This window comes from Dipodomys ordii, unplaced genomic scaffold (genome assembly GCF_000151885.1).
Source record: "Dipodomys ordii isolate 6190 unplaced genomic scaffold, Dord_2.0 Scaffold58, whole genome shotgun sequence".
NCBI lineage: Eukaryota > Metazoa > Chordata > Mammalia > Rodentia > Heteromyidae > Dipodomys > Dipodomys ordii.
Genome location: NW_012267274.1, coordinates 9,869,345 through 9,884,645, shown reverse-complemented (window position 1 = coordinate 9,884,645; position 15,301 = coordinate 9,869,345). Strand labels below are relative to the sequence as shown.

The window sequence follows — 15,301 nt, the reverse complement described above, 5'->3', positions numbered from 1 at the left end:
AAGGGCAAGAGAACATGCTAATAAGTCAAATCTGACACACAATAAAATTATAAATAATAATTGAAGGGAAAAATAAATGGCAAAACTGATGAACTAAAAAAAATACGTTAAATGTGAAAGATCTCAATATGACTATTAAAAGGCAGAAATTAAGCTAGGCACAGGTGGCTCACAACTATAATCTAGCTACCCAGGATGCTTAGATCCAAAAAATCATAGGTCAAAGCCAGCCAAAGGTAAAAGAGTTCAACTCCAAAACAACCACCAAAAGCCTGGGCTGAAAGCTTTGTCCAAGTAATAAAGCACCAGCTGAATATAAGCAAGCTGAGTGAGTTCAAGACCCTTAGCTAATTCACTCTAGTCCTAGCAAAAAAAAAGGCAAAAAAAATTAGTAGTGCCATACCTAAGCCATCTAGTCCAGAGGCAGAACTCAGAAGAAGCATGGTTCAAATCCAGCTTAGGGGGCTGGGAAGATGGCTCAGTGGTAGAGCGCTTGCATGAGGCCCTGGGTTCAATTCCTCAGCACCACATAAGCAAGAAAGAAAAAGAAAAAAGCCGGAAGTGGCGCTGTGGCTCAAGTAGTAGAGCGCTAGCCTTGAGCTGAAGAGCTGAGGGACAGCGCCCAGGCTCAAAGTTCAGGCCCCACAACCAGACCAAAAAAAACAAACAAACAAAAAAAAAAAACCACAAAACCAGCTTAGGCAAAAAGTTCATGATATTCCCCTCTCCTAAATTAACAAAAAAAATTGAGTGTGGTGGCACCTAACTACACAGGAAGCATTAAGGTAGGAGGCTGGCCCAAGGAAAAGTCCCTCTCTCAAAATAGCCAAAGCAGAAACGGCTGAGGACATGGCTAAAGTGGTAGAGTATGAGGCCTTGAGATCAAACCCCAATAATAGGCAGAAGTTGCCAGACTGGCTCTAACTATATGCTGTCTCCAAGATGTGTCCTAATGAGCACCAGTGCTCACAGTTGTAATCCTAGCTACTCAGGAGGCTGAGAGATAAGGATCACTGTTCAAAGCCAGCCCAGGCAGCAAAGTCTGGGAGAGTCTTATCTCCAATTAACTACCAAAAAATAGAACTGTGTCTCAAGTAGTAGAGCACTAGCCTTGAGCAAAAATGCTCAGCGACAGGGCCGAGATCTTGAGTTCAAGTCCCAGGACCAGCATACACACAAAAAGAAATGCACCCTACACAAAAGGGTTAAAAATAATCTGAAAAGATATATCACACAGATAATAATCCTGAAAATCCTGGAAAGTAGTATTCAGGGTAAAGACTAGACATTCCATCATAATAAAACAGACCATCAACAAACAACAATTCTAAATATGATATACAAAATAAGGGATTTATGGAACAGAATTTAAATCCATATGATTAGTTATTTTCTTACCAAGTTTCCAAAAGACTTCAGTAAGGACGGAAGTCTTTCAACACACAGTGCTGGCACAGCTGGACATCTACACAGAAAAAGGAACTACCAATCTTACTTAGCTCAACACTATGCACAAGTAGCAACACAGAATTCAAATCAAAATACAGACAAAAATCTCTGAATTGGGGTAAGCATTCTTAGAATACAAAAAGCATAAGACAAAACTGATTGTGGGGGGTGGATGGGAGATGGAAGGGATGGGAAAGGGAAACAAAGGAGGAGGCAACAATGCTTGATAAGAAATGTACTCATTATCTTGCCCATGTAATTGTAACCCCTCTATACATTATTTGTACAATAAAAAATCATTGATTTTATTTCCAATTTAAATAAATATTCAGTTTCCTATCTGAAAAAAAAGAAAAAAATAATTATATCAAAATTCAAAACATCTGCTCTTCAGAAGACATTATTAAGAAAGAGCAGAATGGCTTATTGTAGTCTATAAAAGCAGCAGATTCCCTTAGCCAGGTACTCGTGGCTAATGCCTGTAATCCTAGCTACTCAAGAGACTGAGATCTGAGGACAGCAGTTCAAAGTCAGCCCGGACAGTAAAGTCTGTGAGACTCTTAACTCCAATAAACTATCAGAAAACCTGAAGTGGTGCTGTGGCTCAAGTGATAGAGTGCTAGCCTTGAGCTGAAGAGCTCAGGGACAGCACACAGGTCCAGAGTTCAAACCTCACAACTGGCCAAAAAAAAAAAAAGGTAGCAGATTCTCCAACTCACCATCCTTCACCTGCAACACACACAACACTAAGTAAACATCCATCTTACCACAGCATGCCTTCTCTTGTAGGATTTGAGAGGAACAGGAACTTACAAAACTATGGTGATTATTTTACTGTCATTATCACATAGTTATACAAAGGGGTTACAATTCCGTAAGTCAGGTTATGAGTACAATGCTTCTTAGTCAATGTCATTCCTTCTTTCTCCCTCATTTTCCCCTCTTGGCTTACCCTCAAGCTTCATAGTTCACTTTTTTAACTATAGTGACTCTTACATTGTTTGCTGTGCTGTAAGTAATTCATTCCTTTGTTTCTGACCCAGGAGTGCCCCTAGCTCTGCCAACACCCAAAAGTAACAGTACAGGGCTAGGCTTTTAGCATGCAAACATGGGAAAATCAGACCTCAGACCAGTTACATGATGAAAACTTATCACACTGTACACCTAAAATATGGGGGAGAAAGAAGACAAGAAGTATACAAGAAAGAAGGAAATGGATGAGGAAGAGCTAAAGAGGAAAGAGAGAGGAGGAAGTTGGGACTCCTTAGTATGTAGAAGAATGAATCCAGATTTATGACAGCAGAAAAGATGAAGTGAGTTTAGCATACTTAAACCAACAACCCAGAGGCACAGATACATGCATGCGTATGCATGTGTACACACACACATACATACACACACACCCTAAACTCTGCACTGAGAAGGCCCTTAAACTGTGTGCTCTAAGAAGGCCCTTTGCCAAGCAAGAAGTTTTTGGTAAGGGATGCAATATTACCCTAGGAAAAAATGCTATGGCAGTTGTTCTGTGTGGTTCTGCATTAAAGATAGGTAACACTCCCATTAAAAGGGGCTGACTTCAATGGGATAGTTCAATTTCCAGAGTGACAATTGTGAGATATAGGGCCAGCAGTGGGCCATGATCAGGATGGGCTTAGATCTCTGGTGATGGCTAGTTATGATGTCCTCAGAAAAAAAGACTAGCAAGATACTAAAGGTAGTACTTGACCTGTATAATGGGAGCAGGGAAGAATAAGAATGAAAAAATCTTTTTATACCAGAGGCCACAAATCCCCACCTAATACCCAAATTGAGTCTGTTCAGACACAGTATTGCCAGGACACAGAAGATGGGTTCAAAAACTGCTTTAGGAACATACTTAAAAGGCTGGGGGCATGGCTTTGGGTGCTAGTGCACAAGCACAAGACCATAAGTTAAAACCTCAGTACCACCAATAAAAAGTCTTCCTACTAGCCTTGTCCAATAAAACATGCAGCTCTAGATAGCTCATTTGAGAAAGTGGGAATTTTTTTATCATTCCTCAACACTGGCTCTTAAAACTGATACTATTAGAGACCAGAATGTCACTGAGGGAAACCAGTCAGATAACAGGCTTCGGGATCTCATGGTAAATGGTGCTTTATCCCCAATCGCTCTCACAGTGAGTCCAGAAAATCCAAGATCCCACCTTAATATTTACCACTTTCCTGAACACAAAGGAAGTAGTTCCCTGACCAATGGAAGCATGGCTATAACTTAGGAGAACCAAGTGAAGTCCCTCTAAAAGTCTCTACCAAAATATCAAACCCAGTGCAATGAATAGCACAACTCTAGCTAGAATTACAAAGAATGCTACCGGCTTCCAAGAAAAGAGACCATAGGTCTTAAGAGAATGACTGGATGTTCGTAAATTGTATTTGTGGTGACTGATTATAGCTGCTGTTCCAGATATAGAAAAATATATTTGGTTAATAAGATCCAACAAGTTTTCTCTCCCTCAAAAGCAGACTACCAAAAAGCTTCTTTACCTTAGAGCATACCTTTACTGTCTTGGCTCAGGACTCAGCAGCACTCTAGCTCTATTTCATTATCTGCTCCACAGACTTTGAGCATTTCAACAACACTCCAATCCACTGCCCTGCAATTCCCACCAACAAATGATTCTTATCTCTACATATTCTCACCTACACTAGCACTAATCAGCTTTCTAATAATTATTATCAATCTAAACACAAAAAGATATTCCAGGGGCTGAGAATGTGGCTGAGTGGTAGAGTGCTTGCCTAGCATGCACGAAGTCCTGGGTTCGATTCTCAGTACCACATAAACATAAAAAGCGGGAAGTAGCGCTATGGTTCAAGTGGTAGAGTGGCAGCCTTGAGCAAATGCAGCTTAGAGACAATGCCCAGGCCCTGAGTTCAAGTCCCAGGACTGGCAAGAAAAAAAAAGTCATTCCAATAGTTTTAATCCATACGACTCTAATTAATAACATCTAGTTATAAATTTACTGTTTTGTGGTAAACTATTTTTTGCCTATTTTTCTAAAAAGGCTGCTGTCCCTTTATTGTTGTTGTGTAGGCCTCTATTCTAGCCAAAAATTTCTGGTGAAGCCAGGTACCAGAGGCTCACACCTGTAATCCTACTGATATTCAGGAGGCTGAGATTCTGAGGATTGTGGTTTGAAGGCCGTCCAGGCAGCAAAGTCTTTAAGACTCTTTCTATCTCCAATTAACCACACAAAAGTCAGAAGAAGAGAACTGTGAGACAAGTGGTAAGAGTGCTCACCTTGAGCAAAAAAGCTCAGGGACAGCAACACGCCTCAGATCCAGCATTAAAAAATAATAATAAAATTCCTGGTCAGTTTAGACACTATAAAATACCTTCCCTCATTCTTCAATCTGTTTTGATGAATGGAAATTCTTAATTTTTATAAATCAAATTTTATATAATTAAAGCTTTTCTCTTTAAGAAGTTAGTCCCATTGGGTGTCAGTATCTCATGGCTACCTACTCTCATCTCCAGACAAACAGTTAAAAATCGGAAGTGGAGGTGTGGCTCAAGGGGTCAAACACCAGCTATGAATGAGTGAATAAACAAGCAGGAGCACAAAATTCTGAGTTCAGGCCTCAGTATAGGGGAGGTGAGATGGGGAAAGTCTTCTATGGAAAAAACTTTTAACCTTTTCTGCTAACTTTGTTTTGTTTCAAAGTCTTTAGTTCATTCAGTCTATCCTGTTTATAGTGTCAAGTTTGTAAGCCACTCTACCTATGATGTTTTCAGGGATCGGAATCACCTTTAAGTTCCCAAATAGATGTAATTCCCTGCTCTAATTTGTTACCTTAACTTTGCTTTTTGTACTTCCATTCATACCCATTAATACCACAGACATGAAATGTTAACTTCTAATAAAGCAAGCCATTCCCAAAACAAATTAAGACTCACAAACGTCATTCTACCTACCATATAAATTTTAGATTTAGGTTACTAAGTTTGTTAAAATAAATTTGATGCTGTTTTTAAACTTTTTTTTTTGGGGGGGGGGTCCGGTAGTGGGGCCTGAACTCTGGGCCTGGGCGCTGTCCCTCAGCTCTTCAGCTCAAGGCTAGCACTCTACCACTTGAGCCACAGCGCCACTTCCAGCTTTTTTTCTTTTTGCTTATGTGATGCTGAGGAATCGAACCCAGGGCCTCATGCATGCAAGGCAACTGCTCTACCACTGAGCCACCTTCCCAGCCCTGTTGTTAAACTTTTTACGTTGTTCATACTAGTTTAAGAGTTTCTTTCTTGGTTCAATGGTTCTTGGTTAAGTAGCCATGTTTCTGTAAATTTTTAGCATTATTTCTTCCCTTCCTGTCTTTATACCTTTTTCCCTCTTACACTGTTAGCCATGAACTTGTTTAAACAGTAACAGAGGGGCCATCCTAATCTTGTTACCACCTTGGGAGTGACTGTATCTAAAATCTCTCCATGACATTTTTTTTTTTTTTGGAATTTGAATTTAGGACCTGAGCTCTATCCCTGAATCTCTTTGTGTTCAAGGCTAGTGCTCTATCACTTAAGCCCACCCCTTCAACTTTTTTTTAGTTTATTGGAGATAAGAGTGTCAGACTTTTCTGCTCAGCCTAGCTTGGAACTTCAATGCTCAGATCAAGGCTCCTAGGATTACAGGCATGAGCCCCTGGGCGCCTGCTCACCAAGACATTTTATCCTGTCATTATTTGCTGAGGGTTTTGGTAATAACTTTATCTTGTACTCTTAGCTTGCTGATAGGTTTTCATCATAAATAGATACTGGATCTAATCAAATGGTTTTATGTCAACAACTGTCTTTCTTTATTCAATTAGTAAGATAAATAATATTGACATACAGATGCTGAGACATGCTAACATTCCTAGAACAAAGCGTATTAATCATGGGTTTTAAAAAAAAAATACATGAATGGATCTGATGAGCTAGTACAGGACTTATTTCTATGCTAGTCAGTGAAACAGACCTATAGTCTTCTCTAGTGTTAGAACCAAGATTTTACTAGCCCATAAAATGGCTGGGCTTTTTTTCTTCTTATTTTTCAGAACTTGTAGAGAAAATTATGTGGTATTTAAGTTTGAGGAGTTCACTTACAAGGACATTTGGATCCAAAGTTTTTGAAAGGTAAGGTCTTACATCACTACTTCAATTTATTAAATGTCAGTTTAAACTTTCTTCTGATACTTTCACTGTTAACTATTTCCTAATAATTATACTTTAAGTTTCCAAATTCATTGCCAAACAGTAATTTAAAGTGTTTAAATCTGATAGCTTTTCCATTTTTCATTTTTAGTATCTCTGCATCTTTTTCTTGTTCAATCTTATCAAAAAGCCACCTAGCTTATTAACCTTTTCAAAGAACAATCTTTTGGTTTGGTAAATCTTCCCTTTGTTCTCAACTTCATTGATTTCTGCTCTGTACACTGATCTGTGAAATCATCAAAGGAACTTGAGCTCTAAAGCCAGGTGCTTCCCCACTTAGATAAATCACCCTGCCACTTTTTACAAGGTCTAGTTTCACAATGTAACCCTCAATACATAATATCAATACAATACCAAACCACACCATATAAATTCTATTCTCTGGAACATATAATAGGGGGGGAAAAGCATATACAAATCTTACCAAGCACACCTACACATCATCTTTAGCTAGAGCAGTATTTACAGGCAAATAAGGTTCTGTGCTATTTTCACACACACACGTGTAATGATGTGACTAGTTATCTGTATCTGGGCATATCTAAGCAGACTAGTAACAGTACAACATGGTAAAATTGACTTAGAAGTGAAATATCCAGTTACTTTACTAATGCCATTTTAAACCTGCAATGAATTAACAGGAGAAAACCCTCTAATAAGTGAAAAAGATATCTAGTGTCTTCTTATCCATTTTTATTTGTTATTTGTTCGTTATTATTTATCCAGTTTTAGAACCAAGATTTTGCTCATTCTCACCCTATACCTTATTTTCCAGAACCTGTAAAAACACCACACGCTACACCACACCAAGAAAGTGAGCAAAGCAAAAACACATTTTTCTCCCTAGCTATAGAAGTAAATATACATCCTGACTGGGGACTGTTTGGATTCCTTTTGGCCTAAAATCTTTCAGCTTGCCACTGAATGGGGCAGATCACTAGCAAAAAAAAAAAAAAAAAAAAAGTTCAACACGCAACAGGCTCGTGTTTGGACACATGCTGAGCGCGCTTGTCTGAAAAGTGACTTTAAACAAAAAGGCTGTCGCAGCTACCGCTGCACGAGGAAACAAATCACATTTCCCTTACGGGAGGCAAAAGTATACGGAGGTGAAGGAGGTGAAAAGAACACTCCAACTTTCCGATTCTTGACTTGTTTCACGTAGACTAAAAGGCACAAGAACACCAATCGCCAAATTCCTTCCCACCCACCTCCCCTCTGGCTGCAAAAATACAAAGACATAAAAACACAAACGGTTTCTCCCGTAAAGAAACTCAAGTCTTTATTTTCCCCTCACCCTGGACGAGTGAGAACTCAGTGGGGGACAGACGAGAAAAGAACTTCCTGGGGCTGAGAACCAGCCAGTGGCGATAAGGATCGGGCGGGTGGAGGCGCTCGGGGCGGCGTGCGTACCAGGCTACTTCCCGGGGCCAGGTAACCCAAGAAGCCTGGGCCGCTCGGGCGCTGGCCGCCGACACCGAGCGAGGGGGAGGGGAGGGGCGGGGAGAGGCGGGAGCGGCGACGGCGGGAGGGAAGGAGCGGGAGAGAAGCGAAGGGGAGAGCCCCGCGCCTGAAAACAAAGGCGGCGGGGCTAGCTCCGAGCGGGGAGGGGCCCGCGAAGGGGGCCGGGGCGGCGGGACTCACGGAACTTGGAGGTGGAGGTGTTGATGTTGATGGCGGAGCTGGGGGCGGGGGCCGGGGCGGCCTTGACGGCGGCGGCCGCCGCGTCGCAGCTCTTCAGCATCATGATCACCCCGTTGGTCTCCGGCAGCGGCGGCAGCGGCGGCGGCGGCGGTGGCGGCGGCCCCTCCTTGGGGCCTTTCCTGTCCACCGAGAGCGCGGGCACCGCCAGCAGCTGGCCCCCCGGGGGCTCCCGGGCCCCGACCGAGACCGACAAGGGGGGCGCCGGGGGCGGGCGGAAGCCGTCCACCGCGGCCTCCCAGTTGTTGTGGTTCTGGTCGTCCATCATCGCCTCGTAGGTGAACGCCTCCTCCTCTTCCATGCTTTCCTCCATCCTGCCGGCTCCCGGCACCCGCCCGCCTCACAGGCACCTGCTCACCGCCTCAACCCCCGGGCCAGGGGGGCACCGCGGCCTCCTCGGGCTCACATCGCCGAGGCCCGGGACGGACGCGGCGAGGAGGGCGGCGGCGCGCTGAGCTTCCGACTCGGGTCCGGCCGGCTGTCCGACAGACACAGCTGACTGAGGAGGGTGCTCCCGGGATCTCGTTCTGAGAGACGGCCGGAAAGCGGCAGGTCACGTCACGACACTTTACGGCAGTTCCCAGCAAGCGGTTGAAAAGGGTGCTGAGGGGCCCGGCCAGGGAAGCACGTGGTGCGAAGGGAGCGCCCGGAGAGGCTCCGCGAAAAGGGGGCGGGAGTTGTGATCCGCCCTCTGCTCCTGAGGGCAGAGGTTCGCCCCGCCTCCGCTGGCCAGATGCTGAGAGGGGTGGAGCGACGCCTGCCTGCCCCGCCCCTCCCGGCCTCACGTGATAAGGGAGTTTGGGCTGCGCACGCAGGTTACTATGACGACGGGGAGCTGGGCAGGCGCTGGGCGGTGCCTGAGGATGGCGCTAACGCCGGACGGAGGATGCTGTGATCCGGGTTGTCTCTCGGGACTTGATTTTTTTTACCCGCCCCCCACAGATCGCAGTGTCCCGGGGTCTCGGGACACCTCACTGCCCCGGCCTTCACCTTGCCAGGCATGGGGCCCGCAGAAGGCCTGGGGGTGGCAGATTAAAAGTGGGTCCGATCGCCCTCCACTAACTGCTGGTGGTCCGTTCCTCAGCTCTTGGAATAATAACAGGTTAGCCGAAAAAGATGAATACGTCTGAGATATTCTTGGAATTTCTTTTAAACGTTCCTGGAGATTGAACGCAGGCCGTGCCTATGCTAAGCCAGCGCTTTTGCAACGGAACTACAGCCTCTGCCTCCTGTGGATATTAAGTTTTAACTATTTGCCAAGCTTAAGTCAAGCTTCCAACCATTTCAAAATCTGCCAACAAGCTGAAGATGTGTGTGTGTGTGTGTGTGTGTGTGTGTGTGTGTGTGTGTCTGGGGGCTAGGATAAAAAAGTCATTCTAGTGCCTTTTATTCCTCAGAGAAATTTACATTCTTAAATTCTAGCAATCATGTAATCGAATGTGTTCTAATAGTTTTTGTTTCTTTGGAGCTCAATCTGGCTAACGGTGATGAATTTGTCTAGAAAAACTGTACATTTAAGTAAGGTAATAATGAATTGTGTGTATGTGTGCCAGAACTAGGGCTTAGCTTTTCACTCAAGGCTGGCACTCTACCACTTGAGCCATATCTCCACTTCTAGCTTTTTGCTGGTTAACTGGAAATAAGAATCTCACAGACTTTTCTGCCATCTAAGCCTCCTCAGTTGCTAGATTCACAGACATGAGCCACCAGCACCTAGCAGATAATGAACTTTTATTCCCATAAGTAATTAAGCCAGGCACCAGTGGCTCATGCCTGTAATCCTAGCTACTCAGGAGGCTGAGATCTGAAGATTGCAGTTCAAAGCCAGCCCAGGCAGGAAAAGGGTCTGTGAGATTCTTATCTCCAATTAACCACCTCAAAACTGGAAGTGGCTTGTGGCTCAAAGTGGTAGAGTGCTAGCCTTGAGCCGAAGAGCTCTGGGACAATGCCCAGGTCCAGAGTTCAAGCCTTATGACTGACAATAAATAAACAGTAATTAGCATAAAGGAAAAAATGTTTTCAGGCACTGGGAAATTGTTAACTTCTGATTGGCTTCAGTACCCATATTTATTTCCATTTCTGTTACATATTTTCGCAATTGTTCTGTGGAACATTTTACTAGTCACTTGGAATAATTTTAACTTCAGACAATGATACCCCATAATAAGAAGTTTTTGTTTTTGTTTTTTAATCAGCACACTTAACTTTAATTTTCAACCCTAGGATGTTTGGGAATACAAATTTTATTTTTACCTAAAATAATTACATGAACTAATAAAGGGGAAAGTATATATAACCTTAGAATCCCAGGTCCATCAAAAAAGATGGAAAGAAGACAATTTTTTTGTCAGACAATTGATAATTTGTTACCAATAGACTCTAGGTAGACTACCTAAAAATGTAATACAAAATGCAGGAAGCAAAAACTTTGGTGATTTGTCACATACACATATCTTATTGATTGCAATGAGTTAGACATGGTCTCCCATGCCCTAATCCCTAGAGCTATGAATGTGACCATTACTTGGAACAAGAGTCTTTGTACATGTAGTAGAAGATACAAAGATGAGACAGTCATCTAAGACTTTTCAAGTGGACCATAAATCCAATGACAAATGTCCTTGTTTAAATTTATTTTAAAAAAGGAGATCTGAGACAGAACATAATGAAGAGGAAAACATAATGCAACCATAAAAACAGATCAGAGTGATGTGGCAACAAGTTAAGGAATGTGGACAGTCATACTACACTGGAAAAGGCAGAACCTCTGGACAACATTTCAGACTTCTAGCTTCTGAAACTTGTAAGAGAATACATATTTCCATTGTTTTAGGCCAGTCACCCATGATAATTTGTTACAGCAGGAACTCATACATTGATCAAAGGGATTTTTTTTAAGTCTTTAAGGGACTAGGGTTGAAAAACAAGAATTACCAAGTTAAGTAAGTACAGAAAATTGCTTCAATGCTGCAGCATATGCATTCCTTACAAAAATATGTGAAATACCTACAAAAATCAAGCATCTTGAGCCCTAAAGCAAGTCTCTACATATCTAAAGATTAGTATCATAGCAACCACATTCTCTGACCACTAGTGGTAGCTAAGTTAGAAACTGATACATGATAGCTAGTAAGTTCCATATCTCAATTTGAATCAACTCATGGGTCAGAAAATCATAATGAAGAGGCTGGGAAGGTGGTTCAGTGGTAGAGTGCTTGCCTTGCATGCATGAGGCCCTGGGTTTGATTCCTCAGCACCACATAAGAAAAAAGCCAGAAGTGGCGCTGTGGCTCAAGTGGTAGAGCACTAGCCTTGAGCTGAAGAGCTGAGGGACAGCGCCCAGGCCCAGAGTTCAGGCCCCACGACCGGACCCAAAAACAAAAAAAAAAGAAAATCATAATGAAAATTAGCATTTAGAACCGAAGAGATTGGTCTAAGAAGGCCCAGCTCCTGGAGTGTTCCCCAGCTTTCCCCAGCAACATGGTGAACATGAAGAGTTTCGTGTGCATACTGTCAAAACCCATGTAAGACAGCTGTTTCGCTTTCATCGATTAAACAACAAAAAAATTATAGCAAAATCTAATTGGGCCAAAGCAGTCACTGAAAGAGTACAACTCACGGATAAGGAATGCTTAATGAAAGGGAACCACATGAACCTGTTAATAAATGCTTGCCTTTATGGACATTATGCGACATTATGAGATTATACGTTAGAATGCATTATGCTTTATTAACTTAAAATTTTTGATGATCTGTTCTGGCATTTGGAAAGTAAAACATTGTTAGTGATTCTAAACCAACAGTTGACCCAGGTTATTAATTAATACATACTTCAAGATATTCATCTATTTGGGTTGTTTGTATTTCCTGTTAGGCTGTTTCATTACAACAGCCTTATATACATGTAAAATATATTTGTAAATTTGTATACATTAACATCATCCATGGCAATTCTCCAGGGACAATAGGATTATGGAGGGTTTGAATCTTTTTTGTGTCTTTCAAAGTTTCTTTGCTCCGTGCAATGAATGTGTTTTGTTTTTATGATCAGAAAAATATGTCAGGTCAGGTGCTGGTAGCTCAGACCTGTAATCCTAGCTACTCAAGAGGCTATGATCTCTGAGGATCATGGTTTAAAGTCAGCCCCGGCAGATAAATCCCAGAAACTCATCTCCAGTTAACCACCAAAAAGCTAAAAGTGGATGTATGGCTCAAGTGGTAGGACACCAGCCTTGAACAGAAAAGCCAAGCAAGAGCGCAAAAATTGCTTAGAAAACAAAATACTGGTGCTGGGAAGGTGGCTCAGTGGTAGAGTGCTTGCCTTGCATGCATGAGGCCCTGGGTTTGATTCCTCAGCACCACATAAGCAGAAAAAGCCAGAATTGGCACTATGGCTCAAGTGGTAAGAGCACTAGCCTTGAACTGAAGAGCTGATGGACAGCACCCAGGCCCAGAGTTCAGGCCCCATGACCGACCAAAAAAAAAAAGAAAGAAAGAAAACAAACAGACTGATCACGCCTGGAATAGCAAAGGTAAGACCTAGAGCTCTGCTCCCTGCTGTCTCCTTGGTCCTCCCTCTTTATTTTACAAGCTCCCATCCTCAAAGTATCACAAAAATGACTGCATTCACACACAGTGAGACCCAAGGAAATAGGAGAGGAACACAAAGGCACAATGCCTAGATGCATCTGATCATATAAAATAGTATTTATTGAACTCCAGGAAGTGGAAATAAGGGCTCTTTTTTCTTTGTTGTTTTGTTTTCTTCTCTTTGTTCACTAATCTGTCTTTGGGGAGTTAAGTGGGGGCCAGAAATGGAAGGACAAAGGGTGAACAAATGCATCAGTGGTACTCATTAGACACTATGCTGAAAATAAACTATACAACTTATGGGTAGAGATGGGGGGCAGGGGAACAGAGAGAGTGGGGGAATGGGTGACATTGTTCAAAAAGAAGTGTACTCTTTCCTGACTGCTGTAACTATAGCCCCTTTGTCTATCACGTTTATAATAATAAAAATTTTTTAAATGCCTGCCATAGCCCAGGCCTCTTAAGTACATGAATGACAGTGCCATTCATTTTTCTTTAGTCAACTGTACAATGGGGAACGTTTTCCTATGTGAAAGTAAAGCTTGGTATTACAATTTTTACATCTTTTTTTAATCTGTCCTATCAACCTAATTCCTGCATTGTTAGTAAAGGATGAAATGGCTTAGAAGTTATCAGTAAGAAGAAAGATGAATAGAAAAAAATTATGAAAAAAACCCCACCAGTGTAAAGGCTTATTCTAAGTAGTGAAGTTAAAACTGAGGCAGAGAAGACTATACACAACATACATCTTGATTGTGTGTGTGTGTGTGTGTGTGCGCTGGGGGGGAGGGTGGTTCACTCAGGGCCTAGGCACTGTCCCTAAGCTTTTGTGCTCAAGGCTAGTGCTCTACCACTTGAGCCACAACTCCAAGCTTTTTGGTGGTTAATTGAAGATAAGAGTCTCAGATTTTCCTGCCTGGATTGACTTTGAACAGAGACCTCCGCCTGCTGAGTAGCTAGGATTACAGATGTGAGCCACCGGCGCCCAGCTTAATGATTTCTTTTCATTGCCATTCTGGGTCTACTATGAATTATATGAAGGAATTAGCATGGAGAACTTAAAATGTAATTTTGGCAGAGATAAAACTATATTAGCATAAAGAATGAATATTGCTTTAATCCCTAGGTGGTGATTATTGTAACAATACAGTGTTGACAAATAAATTGTGATGTACAGTGCAAAGCTGCTGGAATGATCTTGATTAAAAGGTAAGAGGATTCGAAGTCTTTCTTACCCTAGATATTGCTTTCCCTCTATTGAAAATGTATTCCTTCCTAATAAACTTTCCTATCACTTTCACTTAAAAAAATAAAAGGAAAGTGGATCAGAGACACATAAATAATTCAAGTCTCTAGCTGCTCACTGAGATGACTACTTACAGTGCAGATGTAGAGCCACTCGGGGGAGTCCTCTCTGCTCCTATTTTTATGTTGGATTTTTTTCCTTTTACAAAAGTCCTGAACTCCATCATAGCAGAGGAATCGCGGTAATAATACGTGTTCTGTTGTGACCTGATGGATTTAGGAATGGATGACAGTGACTTTAGGCTATAGCAAACACAAGAGTTCTCTTCAGCACTCTGCTGTGGCCCTGTTGCACCTGGTTATACATGAATATTTCTGGGCTCAAAATTGTGCTGAGGCTATAAAAACAAGGGGCTATTAAAAAAAAAAGTGCACTGCCCCTTCCAGAGCTTCCATCCAGGTATCAGAAGCCAAAACATGACAGGCACTAGGGAGGTTTTCCATTACAAGAGGTGCCACAGAGAAAATCATGTTGCTTTAGGAAATCAAAGAAAACTTACCTCTCTGAAAATATTTCTGCTAAGGTTAAATTTAGCACATCAGGAGCTGGACACCAGTGGCTCACGCTTCTAATCCTAGCTAGGAGTAGAAGGAGGTTGAGATCTGAAGATTGTGGTTCAAAGCCAGCCCAGACAGGAAAGTTTATAAGATTCTTATCTTCAATTAACCAGTAAAATGTCAAAGTAGAGATGTTAAGTGGAAAAGTGCCAGACTTGAGCAGAAAAGACTAATAAAGGATAGGCACTTAAGTTCAAGACCCCCATAGTAGTGCAAAAACAAACAAAAAAGGGCATTAAGGATGAACGAAAAGTTAGCTGGACAATAAGTCAGGAAGCGAATATTCCAGGTAGAAGAATGGCAGAAAACTTCTGGCACTGTGTAGGCATTGAGGAAAAGCAGTAGAACCACATAGAGGGAAGAGAGGGAAAGAGAGGGGCTGGGAAGGTAGCTCAGTGGTAGAGTGCTTGCCTTGCATGCATGAGGCCCTGGGTTCAATTCCTCAGCACCACATAAGCAGAAAAAGCCAGAAGTG

At 42.3% G+C, this 15,301-nt stretch overlaps 1 protein-coding gene across 1 annotated transcript in view; it reads right to left on the bottom strand.

The window, feature by feature from the left end:
* Cacul1 (CDK2-associated, cullin domain 1) overlaps positions 1-8,954 on the bottom strand; it is a 66,176-nt gene extending 57,222 nt beyond the window's left edge. The window contains exon 1 of the mRNA XM_013021938.1: positions 8,317-8,954. Within this exon, the coding sequence (XP_012877392.1) occupies positions 8,317-8,686 (370 nt within the window). The 5' untranslated portion in view covers positions 8,687-8,954. The remainder of the gene's footprint in view (positions 1-8,316) is intronic.
* Between the last annotated feature and the right edge of the window lie 6,347 nt (positions 8,955-15,301).